General features: G+C 40.2%; 1 protein-coding gene across 3 annotated transcripts in view; it reads left to right on the forward strand.

The window, feature by feature from the left end:
• L3MBTL4 (L3MBTL histone methyl-lysine binding protein 4) overlaps positions 1-13,703 on the forward strand; it is a 368,508-nt gene that overhangs the window by 53,284 nt on the left and 301,521 nt on the right. For all 3 annotated transcript variants that reach the window (XM_047090320.1, XM_047090321.1, XM_047090322.1), the window contains exon 3: positions 7,764-7,855. In XM_047090320.1, coding sequence (XP_046946276.1) covers positions 7,764-7,855 — 92 coding nt within the window. The remainder of the gene's footprint in view (positions 1-7,763; positions 7,856-13,703) is intronic.

Genomic DNA, 13,703 nt, shown 5'->3' on the forward strand with positions numbered 1-13,703 from the left:
GTGTCATCTTGGCACGCACAAATTACTGCTTTTTTTTTTTTTAAATTTTTTTTTCAACGTTTATTTATTTTTGGGACAGAGAGAGACAGAGCATGAACGGGGGAGGAGCAGAGAGAGAGGGAGACACAGAATCGGAAACAGGCTCCAGGCTCTGAGCCATCAGCCCAGAGCCCGACGCGGGGCTCGAACTCACGGACCGCGAGATCGTGACCTGGCTGAAGTCGGACGCTTAACCGACTGCGCCACCCAGGCGCCCCCCAAATTACTGCTTTTAATGAAGCAAGTGCTGTGGGTTTTGGCTTTCTGCAAATTTGGCTGAGGCCATGTAAACCAAACAGCATGGATATGCAGATAAGGAGAGGGAATCTTCTTTGCTTGATAAGAAAGTATATGTGCTGCACGTGCGCGCATGCGTACGCGCACACACACACGCGCGCGCACACACACACACACACACACACACACACTGCCTAGTACTGCTCAGAGAAAGAGAGATGGCCCTGCTTATTTCCACAGAAGGGAAAGTGTTGTGTTTATTTTTAAGAGCCAAATGCATCCCCTTGTTTGGAGGATGGCTCTGCCATGGTGTCTTGGGGACCCTGTACATACCCAGTTGGCCAGGTAGACGAGGCTTACCTGCAGGTGATCTCAGTCTGAGAGTGCTCTCTGATCCTTCTGGCCCATGAGAACACAAGAGGCTCTCGAGGTGCTGCTTGGAGGAGGCCACCCCCAGGAGGCCGTAGTGATAGTTTCTTGTTCCTCCCAGGTTCCCATGAGGCTTGAGTCCTTTTGTGTCACCTCCCCCCAGGGTAGAGCTGCCGATTGTACAAGTGCACAAGGGCAGCATGAAATGGGCTCTCCAGGAACAGGGTATGTGAGCACCCATGCTGCAGTATCTGGACCCTTTGTCTCAGTGTCACCCTGTGCAAGGGACATGGGAGCTGGGTCCTTTAATTGCTTTTCCTTTTTGCTGTCAATATAAGTAATAAACTGAAGATTTAAAAAGTGCTTGGTACTTTACTGGCCGAATCTGTCAGCCCTTGTCTTATATCGCTTGACAAATCTCACTGCCTTAACCCAGCCACTTCATTTCTTTGTTTTCTTATGTTTTTTTATTCATATGTAAAAACATACATTCTCATGCTGAAGTGCATATAAACTGTGCTGAAACTGTGCTTAATTTGAGATTTGCAAAAGTTATGTCGTGTGGTCATCATAATTGTAATTTATTTGACCTCTGTTGTTGGATATTTAGATTTTTTCCAACTTTGTACTGTTGTAAGGGCTTTTTAAAAATTCCTTTTGCATTTTTTTAGAATAATGTTAAAGTTGGGATGAGTTGATCATCAAATATTAACACCTTATTTTTGGTTATAAATACAGGTATACCTTGCTGTATTGTGCTTTACAGATACTGGTTTGTTTTGTTTTTTTTTACACATTGAAGGTTTGTGGCAACCATGTATCAAGCAAGTCTTTTGGTGCTATTTTTCCGACAGCATTTGCTGACTTCGTGTCTTTGTGTCACATTTTGGTAATTCTCACAATATTTTCACTTTTTCATTATTATTATATTTGTACTGTTGTAACTGTTTTGGGGCACCGTGAACTGCACCCGTATAACATGGTGAACTTAATTGATAGATGTTGTGTGTGCTCTGACTGCTCCACTTACCAGCTGTTACCCTCTCTTTCTCTCTTCGGGCCCCCCTATTCCCTGAGACACAACAGGGATTAAAATCAGGCCAGTTAATAACCCTACTGCCACCCCTAAGCATTCAAATGAAAGGAGGAGTCAATCAATGTAGTGAACTTAATTGTCTTATTTTAAGAAACTGCCACAGCAATCCCAACCTTCAGCAACCACCACTCTGATCACTCAGTAGCCACAACACTGAGGCAAGACCCTCCACCAACAAAAAGATTATGACTCACTGGAAGGTCAGATGACAGCAGTTTTTAATCAATAACATATTTTCAAATTAGATTATGTAATATTGTTTTTTAGGACATAATGCTATTGCACACTAGTAGACTACAGTATAGTATAAACATAACTTACATATACACTGGGAAACCAAAACGTTCATTTGACTGCTTTATTGCAATATTTCCTTTATTACGGTGGTCTGGAACTGAACCTACAATATCTCCCAGGTATGCTTGTATGTATTGTCAACATGACTTTCAAAAGTTTTAGTCAATTTTACAAAGCCACCCTGAATGGGTGAGCTTATTAATTTCCCTGTGGACTTAATTTTATGATGTTTTTAAATTTAAAAGTTACTTGTTAATAAATTTTTATTTATTTGTTGAGAGAGAGAGAGAGAGAGAGAGAGCAAGCATGGTAGGGGCAGAGGGAGAGGAAGGAAGAGAATATTAAGCAGGCTCCACGCTCAGTGCAGAGTCCAACACGGGGCTAGATCTCACCTCTGTGAGATCATGACCTGAGCTGAAATCAAGAGTAAGACACTTAACCGACTGAGCCACTTAAGTCCCCCAAAAGTTATTAATTTAATAGGCATTTCTGCTGTGTCTTCACTGTGTATACTAAAGTGAAGCAATATTATATAATGGGAGTGCATGGGCTAGAAATTCTGTTTAAATTCAGATTTTTCCAGATGTGTGACCTCTGTAAGCCTGATTCGTATAATTATAAAATGAGGTTATAAATCTGATATTCAATATTATAAGGAATAAATCTAAACATGTACATTCGCACATATACACTTATGTCATGTATATGTGCATGCACACACACACCCTAATTTGGCATTTGGCATATAATAGGTGTGTATTAAGTGACAGGGAATGTACAATCAAATATATATTGTACGTTAGTAATGTTTGGCAGAGAGTAATAATTGGAACATTTTGCTGTAGCCACTGTGTATAGTGAAAAATAAAATTTAGGATTTACTAACCTGTGTGCATATCTAATACTCTATAAAATGAATGTCGTATCTGTAGTATGTTCAAGAAAGTTACATAAAAAATAAAGAAAATTTGGTGCCTGCAGCAGTGCTGTTTCATAATTGGTTTCTTCTCTCCAGGAAACTGGGAAATGAGTTGGTCACAATAGATACCTTTGAATTCATTTTTAAAGCCAAAAGCATCATGTCAGCAGCCTTTAATTCATTAAGCAAATATTTATGGTCAAGCGTGGTTATAGCTCAGGGACACAGTGATAGATAGGATTAGTGAGATTCTTTCTTTTGAGGAGCTTACCTGCTAATTCTAAGTAAGCAAACTCGTTTCTTTCAGCTGATGTGCGTCGCCTAGAGTCAGTGATGATGCGAGGCCTGCCTGTGGGCCCCCAGGAGCAGACCAACATGGTATTTCTTCATCTCACTGGCAGGCACTGTGTTGCTGAGTAGTTCTCTTGCTTTACGAACTATTTAATTCATTGAAAGTTGTTATTTTTGATATCATGTTTTCTTTTTCTGATAAAATTTAAAAGGGTTATTATAGACTTATGTGATCATACAAGAAGATCTTAGATGTGATTTACTTCCGGTGAAATGATGATATATAACAACGGGAAATATGATTAAATTGAGAAATTACACACAATCTTTTTAAGAACACAGCTGTTGTAGAAAATGAGGTATCTATATTTGCTTTAGAGACAACACTGCTGTAATTTTTTTTGTAAAGCATATAATTGTAATGTAGTAAAGTGCTTATGTGAAAATAGAGATGTTGAATAATCTTACTAGGGAATCTTCAGGGTTTGTCAAATTGCTTTCTCTATTTAGAAAAATAAAATATCGCATATTGTGGTAGAGATGGCAGTAAACTTGTAAGTGCTATAATGGTTGAACAGACTGTAAGCTCCTTGATGGAAATCACACTGTAATGTCCCATTATTTTCAAACAAAGCAAGAAAATCCATTGATGATGATTCTGTTAGCCTTATTTGATGATTAAAATGCTTTTCAAAATTCTCATGCTTTAGTAAGTGTATTTCTTAGCAAGGACATATTAGTATGTTGTGATTGAGAACTAGTAAATGCTAATGTATATACATACTCTGTGTCTGTTTTTAAATTCTGAATTGATGTATTTTCTTTGTAATCTGAGATTAAATTATTCCCTTTTTGTCAATTATATATATGTATATATCAAAGGATAAATAGTATATATTGTTTATTTTTCATCTACTGGACCAGGGACTGGGTTATATTTCTGTTTTGGCAGACAGCACACTTGTTACATAAAGGAAGGCTCATCAAATATTTTTTAAGTGATTAAAAGTCTACATGAATTCTTCCTATGCAACTTGACGGATTTTTATGTTTGTTATTCCATCAGCGTGCTTTATTGTCTTGAGAGGTTTGAAATGTTTGACTTAGAGGTGCATCTTACCACCTGTCACTACCTGTGCTCATGCAGTTCTGACCTTTTACCATCTGTACCTTCTTCAGGAACATTTTATTTTATTTATTTATTTATTTATTTTTTTATATGAAGTTTATTGACAAATTGGTTTCCATACAACACCCAGTGCTCATCCCAAAAGGTGCCCTCCTCAATACCCATCACCCACCCTCCCCTCCCTCCCACCCCCCATCAACCCTCAGTTTGTTCTCAGTTTTTAACAGTCTCTTATGCTTTGGCTCTCTCCCACTCTAACGTCCTTTTTTTTTTTTTTTTTCCTTCCCCTCCCCCATGGGTTCCTGTTAAGTTTCTCAGGATCCACATAAGAGTGAAACCATATGGTATCTGTCTTTCTCTGTATGGCTTATTTCACTTAGCATCACACTCTCCAGTTCCATCCACGTTGCTACAAAAGGCCATATTTCATTTTTTCTCATTGCCACGTAGTATTCCATTGTGTATATAAACCACAATTTCTTTATCCATTCATCAGTTGATGGACATTTAGGCTCTTTCCATAATTTGGCTATTGTTGAGAGTGCTGCTATGAACATTGGGGTACAAGTGCCCCTATGCATCAGTACTCCTGTATCCCTTGGGTAGATTCCTAGCAGTGCTATTGCTGGGTCATAGGGTAGGTCTATTTTTAATTTTCTGAGGAACCTCCACACTGCTTTCCAGAGCGGCTGCACCAATTTGCATTCCCACCAACAGTGCAAGAGGGTTCCCGTTTCTCCACATCCTCTCCAGCATCTATAGTCTCCTGATTTGTTCATTTTGGCCACTCTGACTGGCGTGAGGTGATACCTGAGTGTGGTTTTGATTTGTATTTCCCTGATAAGGAGCGACGCTGAACATCTTTTCATGTGCCTGTTGGCCATCTGGATGTCTTCTTTAGAGAAGTGTCTATTCATGTTTTCTGCCCATTTCTTCACTGGGTTATTTGTTTTTCGTGTGTGGAGTTTGGTGAGCTCTTTATAGATTTTAGATACTAGCCCTTTGTCCGATATGTCATTTGCAAATATCTTTTCCCATTCCGTTGGTTGCCTTTTAGTTTTGTTGGTTGTTTCCTTTGCTGTGCAGAAGCTTTTTATCTTCATAAGGTCCCAGTAATTCACTTTTGCTTTTAATTCCCTTGCCTTTGGGGATGTGTCGAGTAAGAGATTGCTACGGCTGAGGTCAGAGAGGTCTTTTCCTGCTTTCTCCTCTAAGGTTCTGATGGTTTCCTGTCTCACATTTAGGTCCTTTATCCATTTTGAGTTTATTTTTGTAAATGGTGTGAGAAAGTGGTCTAGTTTCAACCTTCTGCATGTTGCTGTCCAGTTCTCCCAGCACCATTTGTTAAAGAGGCTGTCTTTTTTCCATTGGATGTTCTTTCCTGCTTTGTCAAAGATGAGTTGGCCATATGTTTGTGGGTCTAGTTCTGGGGTTTCTATTCTATTCCATTGGTCTGTGTGTCTGTTTTTGTGCCAATACCATGCTGTCTTGATGATGCTTCAGGAACATTTTACAGCAAGATAAATGTTAAAGCTTACATAGCATTTTTGACCACTCTTTTCCAGGATGTGTGCATATGAGTGTGTGTTTGTGTGTGCGGGTGTGCATGTGTGTGTATGTATATGGTAATAATATTTGCAGAGAATTTTAAAACAGTAGAAGGCAACAAACAAGGAAAAATATTTACGTTAATCTCACTGCCCACATATAGCCACTATGAATATTTTGCTGTTTCTTTTCAATTGCTTTCCTATGCATGTGTGTTTATGTGTGTGTACAAATATCTATGCATAGTGCCTAGCACAAAGAAGGTGCTTTATAAATATGTTGAATAAATGAATGTCTTAATATATGTCATTATTTATATTTTAAAATTTAGGATAATATAATTAATATGTTTTATGGCTTATGGCCTGACTTTGGTTTTTGCTTAACCTAGAGAATTCTAAAGACATTTTGTTACTTAAAAAATATACTTTTTGACAACTTCATAATCATATGTAGGTCATGTGCATATGTATATATGTATATGTATTATAATCTATTTGACCCTTCTCCCATATTAATACTATTTTGTGTTTTTGCTGTAATAATGTTGTGATGTATATTTACTATTAACTGTTATCATGACTCCTTCCTTAGCTTGTTAATCCTAGAGGGAGAATGACTGGGACATAGAATATAAACTTAAAACAATTATCAATCCTTTTCAGCAGATTTTTATTATTTAAAAATATTTTTATTGAATTACATTGGATAGCTATTGATCTAGAAAATTTGGAAAGCAGAGAAATGAAGTGCAGAATAAATTGGGAAGAAGCTGTAATCCTGGCAGCTGAAGATGACTTCATTTATGATTTTGATTTACATAATTTTAGTCTTATTTCCATTACATACTTTACCAAAAAGGATCATTTCATTTCCTGAACTGCTGTTTATTTTCCCCCCACTAGTAGTGTATCATTAACATAGTCTTTCTCTGCCATTAATCTTCTATAATATTATAGCTTATTGTTAAAATGACACGTCTGCACAATGCACTTAATTAGCCCTCTCTTGGTGGACCTTTGGTTTGTTTCCAATGTTTCATTATTATGAGGAGTCCTAGTATAAAAAAACCTTGTGTTTGCCCCTTGGGCATATTTGCTGTAATCGTATTAAGACAGATTCCTGGAAGCAGAATTGCTGGTTCAAGATACACAAATAATTTTTAAGGCGTTTGGCATATATTTCCACCTTGCCTTCCAACAGGTAGTGCCTATCGACCTTCACCCCACAAAGAGGTGTGAAAGTGAAAGGAGATTATAAAGATATTTTCAGGGCATTCACCTTAAAATGGACCAAATCATGCTGTAGAAAACCTGTAGCTGTTGACTCTTCTTTGAGAAGAGTAATAGGCTACCCATTTTACGTGCTTATCAGTGGTTTTATTGAGGGTGAGATACATTCACAGGCCTGCTCTAAAACAGGAAAAGCTGGGGCGCCTGGGTGTCTCGATGGGTTAAGCGTCCGACTTCGGCTCAGGTCACAATCTCACGGTCCGTGAGTTCGAGCCCCGCGTCGGGCTCTGTGCTGACAGCTCGGAGCCTGGAGCCTGTTTCAGATTCTGTGTCTCCCTCTCTTTCTGCCCCTCCCCTGTTCATGCTCTGCCTTTCTCTGTCTCAAAAATAAAATAAACGTTAAAAAAAAAATAAAAAAAAAAACAAGAGAAGCTGTAGGTGGACTGTTACATGATTTTAATAAATGCTCACAGAAAGTAAGAGATACAGGTTTTATTTATTTATTTGTTTATTTAACTAATCAGCCTTGTTGGGTTTATCTTCAATTAAATATTATTCTTCTGTCACTAATTGTTTCAAGAAAAGTCACTGTGTTTTCTTTTCCAGTCCCCTCAGTGGCTGCACAGGAAGCTTGGTCTTGGGAGCAGTACTTGACAGAACAGAAGGCTATAGCGGCACCCGTGGAACTGTTTTCCAAGGTGAACCACTAACTGTTGTACATTTTTGCAAGGAGTGAACACTTAAGAGAATTAATTAAAAGGAAATCATTTGCCCAGATAGAATACCCACTTACTTGATTGTAGGTCTTGCTGGAAAATTACATAAAACCCATCGAAGCCTTTGTAATTCAGAATGTGTGCTCTGGGGCTGGACTACCTGGGTTTGAAAGTCAGTGCTACCATCTCCTGCTCTGTGACCTTGGGCAAGTCACTCAGTTTCTCTGTGCTTCAGGATCCTCACTTGTAAAGTGGGGGAAACTACCATACCTACCTCCCTGGGTTGTTGGAAGACTCAGTCAGTTGTACACCTAAAGGGCATTGGAAGCCACATGCACATACTAAATAGCAGGTACTAGTCTTTCTTTGTATTAGCACATGCCCGCCCAAGGATCAGGTTTGAGGAATCCGTTTTAATGTGGTGCATTAAAGTGGTGGATCAGGCAGCATGTTGGAGGAGATGGTGAAACCCCTTAATCATGTTCTACCTGACTCTGACAATGCCCAGGGTAGCCTGCGTGAGCTTGCTTGACCAAGCAGCTGTTGGCATGGAGGCTGGTGGCTTCAGGCAATCATCTTTACCCATGGTACCAAATCTTCTGCTACCCTTTCTACTCTTGGTGTGTGCTTTCAGTATTTCAGGGGAATTTATAGAAAAATTCCATCAGATTTGCATCATTACATTGCATTTTAATCTGCAGCGAGATGCTAACACTTTTTATTTGCTTTCCTTTTCATGACATTCCTTGAGTTATATCTAGTACTTTTCATTATGAAAAAGGGCTAGGGGTTTTAATCCTGACTATAGCAATAGAATGGGGGAGAAGAAGAAGTGAAGCAAATAGGGAAAGAGAAACCAAGTGCTGGCAGGTCACGTTTGCAAAATACTAAATATTTAGTACTTGAGCCAGTCTTCACATCAGATGCCTTTATCGATCTTTGGAGAACCCAGATGCATGGGTATTCCTGAGACCTACTGAATTAGGCCCTCAGGGGGGTGTGGCATGGCACACTGTAGCTTGAGAACCTCCTCGGGCTTCTGGATGCAGGATAGACGTCCAGTGTGGTAGTATCTTGTAAGAACCAAGCAGAGGCCCAGCTCAGGAGTCCAGTACCTGCTGACTCCTGATGAGACTGTCATGTGATGAGACCCAAGGTGTTTGCTCCACTAAAAGCATGTAAGGTCCCTACGTAGGGGGGGTCTCTTCTTCCTTCTCTTTCATGTTTCCTCACAGTGTCTGTTCTAGATGTGCTCATGATCAGTCAATGTTGAACAACTTCTGGGTAACCTCTTTTCACTTCTGAGCATAGGTTCTTTTTAAAAATTTTTTTTAATGTTGTATTTATTTTTGAGACAGAGAGAGACAGAGCATGAGCAGGGTAGGGGCAGAGAGAGTGGGAGACACAGAATCCAAAGCAGGCTCCAGGCTCTGAGCTGTCAGCACAGAGCCCGATGCGGGACTTGAACTCACGGACCGTGAGATCACGACCTGAGCCGAAGTCAGACGCTTAACCGACTGAGCCACCCAGGCGCCCCTGAGCATAGGTTCTTAAAGAGAGCTGCTTTGGGGAAATCCACTGTAGCCTGTAGTTGTTCTTTCCCTCTGTCCCTGGGCCCAACTTGTGCCCTTGCTATGTGGTCACTGCAGGGCAGGAGGGTGGAGTGGGTCATCTCTGGAAATAGCTAAGGTCTATCAGGTGCTATGAGCCCAAAGGGAAGATGTAGCTTGTGAGTCCAGTATGCAAGGTTCAACCACAGGACACAAGCCAGGCTTGTAACCCAGTGGCTTGGCATGGATGAGAATCACTGTAGGCATCTAGAAGCCACAAAAATGTAAGAACAGTCAGTGACTGAAGTCAGAACCTATATGTAGCAAAATTGGCCATGAGTGACGCCGCGTCTGAGTCAGACCCGTGTATGTGTGTCTCCAGACCAGGATTCTCTCTTCCTTCCACTGCAGATTGAAGCACATGTTAGGGTGTTAGGCTGGAGTGTGCTTTCATTTCCAGAGCTGGTGACAGAGAGCTGCTAGGTTCTGGCCAGTGCCTGCATTCTTCCATCAGCTCCGCCAGTGAGTGTAGTAACACCTATTGCTCAGTTTCTCCTTTAGGACACAACACTTAGTGCAAGAACCCCTGCAGAACAGAGAATTTCTCCCCTAGATTTTCCCTCGTGACCTAGCATTAACTAAAAAAACCTCTAAGGGGCAAATGTGAGATTTCTGTTCCTGAAATAAATCCATATGGTAATATTGGGAACTGTGTAATAATAGGTTATGGTTCATAAAGCTTTCTCCCTTGACTTTATAGAGATCTGATTAAAGAGGTACTGGCAAGTCCTAAGGGAGGGAACATGTGGCGTGTAGAGACAGGTGTGGGTTCTCTTTGGAGGGTGTAACTAGCATCCATGAGTCTGTCCATTCAGTAAAGATGAGCAGTGAGTAGGAGATAATCTTTGAGGATTCCTTGGCTAATAATGTGACTTCAAAATATGACTTTCTTGAGCTTGTGGACTCTAATTTTTGTGACTCTGAAAGTGACTGTAAAGTGTTAGCATGTGAGAAAGTGGGCATGTCTGATGTGTCGACATGCCTCTCTCTTCACTCATAAGTTAGCAGTCAAGCTACTCATGTTTTTGAGGCTCTTTCTGTAAAAAGCACCATGTAAGATCTGGACTGAAACACTAAGGAGTTTATTACATGGTTGCTTAAAATCTTGCCATCCTAGTTGGGATGTAAGATATGCCCTAAAATGCGACAACAATATGAGGTAGAATATTCTTGTCAGTGGAATGTACAAGTCGTGGGTTTCCTGGGTGTTCCATGCAGAGGTGGGATCTCATCCATCCCTGAACAAGGAGAAAGCTTACCAGTTATTACCTCTGATTTGTCCTGATGACTGAAGATCTTTGCGCTCAAGATACAGTGTTACTCTGACTGCACATTTATATTCTAAGATGAAATAACGTGGTTTATAACTGAAAATAAGTTTCAGTAGAGAATAAAAAGGGCCAGTATTCTAAGAAGGATGATCAGATTAAACTCAGTTTTGGATTGGCATTGTGCTCTTGACTGTTCCTGTCCAGTTTTATTGTGTAAATATTATAATAATGGTGTTCAGGTCGGCCAGCTGAGATGGAACTTCTCAGCTTTTGAAAACTGAAATAGTTGAAAATAAAATGAAGTAGTTTGCATATCCTGAATAGAAGAAAACTATTAAAATATATTAAGTATTACTTTACTTTTAATATATAATTTCCATCCTAATATTCAACTTTTAGAAGATGTACCAGTGACACAGAGACATACACATGTGATCAGTTCCGTCATGCAAATATATATACACACACACATATATATATGCATATATATACATATATTTGGCAGGACAGAGGCTTTTATACTTTTTTTATTAATTTACATTCAAGTTAGTTAGCGTATAGTGCAACAATGATTTCAGGAGTAGATTCCTTAATGCCCCTTACCCATTTAGCCCATCCCCCCTCCCACAACCCCTTCAGTAACCCTCTGTTTGTTCTCCATATTTAAGAGTCTCTTCTGTTTTGTTCCCTTCCCTGCTTTTATATTATTTTTGTTTCTCTACCCTTATGTTCATCTGTTCTGTGTCTATAAGTCCTTGTATGAGTGAAGTCATATGATACTTGTCTTTCTCTGACTAAGTTCACTTAGCATAATACCCTCTAGTTCCATCCATGTAGTTGCAAATGGCAAGATTTCGTTCTTTTTGATTGCTGAGTAATACTCCATTGTATATATACCACATCTTCTTTATCCATTCATCCATCGATGGACATTTGGGCTCTTTCCATACTTCGGCTATTGTTGATAGTGCTGCTATAAACATGGGGGTGCATGTGTCCTTTCGAAACAGCACACCTTTATCCCTTGGATAAATGACTAGTAGTGCAATTGCTGGGTCCTAGGGTAGTTCTATTTTTAACTTGTTGAGGAACCTCCATACTGTTTTCCAGAGTGACTGCACCAGCTTGCATTCCCACCAGGTGCAAAAGAGATCCTCTTTCTCCACATCCTCGCCAGCATATCTTGTCGCCAGCATCTCTTAGCCATTCTGACAGGTGTGAGGTGGTATCTCATTGTGGTTTTGATTTGTATTTCCCTGATGATGAGTGATGTGGAGCATTCTTTCATGTGTCAGTTGGCCATCTGGATGTCTTCTTTGGAGAAGTGTCTATTCATGTCTTTTGCCCATTTCTTCACTGGATTATTTGTTTTTTGGGTGTTGAGTTTGGTAAGTTCTTTATAGATTTTGGATACTAAGCCTTTATCTGATATGTTGTTTGCAATTATCTTCTCCCATTCCGTCAGTTGCCTTTTACTTTTGCTGATTGTTTCCTTCTGTGTGAAGAAGCTTTTTATTCTGATGATGTCCCAATAGTTCATTTTTGCTTTTGTTTCACTTGCTTCCGGAGACGTGTTGAGTGAGAAGTTGCTGCAGCCAAGATCAAAGAGGTTTTTCCTGCTTTGTCCTCTATGATTTTGATGACTTCCTGTCTTACATTTAGGTCTTTCATCCATTTTGAGTTTATTTTTGTGTATGGTGTAAGAAAGTGGTCCAGGTTCATTTTTCTGCATGTCGCTGTCCAGTTTCCCCAGCACCATTTGCTGAAGAGACTGTCTTTATTCCATTGGATATTCTTTCCTTTGTCAAAGATTAGTTGGCCATACGTTTGTGGGTCCATTTCTGGGTTCTCTATTCTGTTCCATTGATCTGAGTGTCTGTTTTGGGGCTAATGTGTATATTTTTTAAAAAGCGTATGCTTACTTTATTTGCACACAAGGTTTTTGCATGTCTGTAGGTCTATTTTGAATTTATTTTTGTATAAGACAAAGTGAAGTTCTTTATAATTTATGATTTATTTTACCATCTGGGGTAGTGAGTTTACAAGGATGTAAACACCTTCTGTTGTCAGAAAATGTAAAAACATTTTGTCTTCATTACTGGTGAAATGCGCCTATCTTGATTTGACTCACACTACAATATTTTTCTTTTGTTTTGAAGTTGGTTCCAAAACTTTTCTCTCATATCTCTCCCTGCCAGTCATCTAACCATCCGCCGTATCTTCCCAAAGCATTCCTCCTGACCTGTTGCCTATCACATATTCAAATATGCCAGCCAGGAATCAAAGTCCCCACCGTCTAGCCCTCTCTGCAGAGGCACATCCACACAGAGCTTCTTCCGTGCCTGCCAGGCTGGTCCACGCATAGACCATTCAGAGTCTTTATCCAAGTGTGAGGCCTCTGTGTCTCTTGTTCTCTGATCTTCCTTTGGAGGTCCATGCCCCCCCAAACCCTTTCCTTTCCTGAAGCTGTCCCACCCTGCACTCTAATCTGTGGACTTGGCAGCCTCTGTCTGCCCAGCTCATGCTGGTGGGAGTGAAGGTTGGGGACAGTGTAGGACTAGCAAGAAGGCAGGTGCCACCCCCCAGTGTAATCTGCCTATGAGCAAGTGGGACCTCCACCTATACCTGTCCCTGCACTCTGGGGGCAAGTCTGACTGGAGGAGTACAGCTCCTGCCCTTGTGCTAAACCGCCCTTGTCCCACAAACCACTCTTCCCCGTTGTCCTTAGTCACTGGCCCAGAAAGCTCTGATTTTTATGCCCAGCAGATGTTCCTGTCTCCCAGCCAGTGTTGGCTAGCCAAGCAAATAGGCTAAATGCGTGCTTTAGGTCCCTGCAGGTCAGAGACAGTTACATATTTTAATATGATTGGTATTTCAGGACAAGATGAAAGTTGTCCTGGAAAAACTAAAACTCTCCTAGGCTTCTCAATATGTCTTTTATAGTGTAGT

This window comes from Lynx rufus, unplaced genomic scaffold, assembly GCF_022079265.1.
Source record: "Lynx rufus isolate CCGP_SWC_20201006 ecotype Redwood Valley unplaced genomic scaffold, mLynRuf1.p SCAF_29, whole genome shotgun sequence".
Taxonomy (NCBI): domain Eukaryota; kingdom Metazoa; phylum Chordata; class Mammalia; order Carnivora; family Felidae; genus Lynx; species Lynx rufus.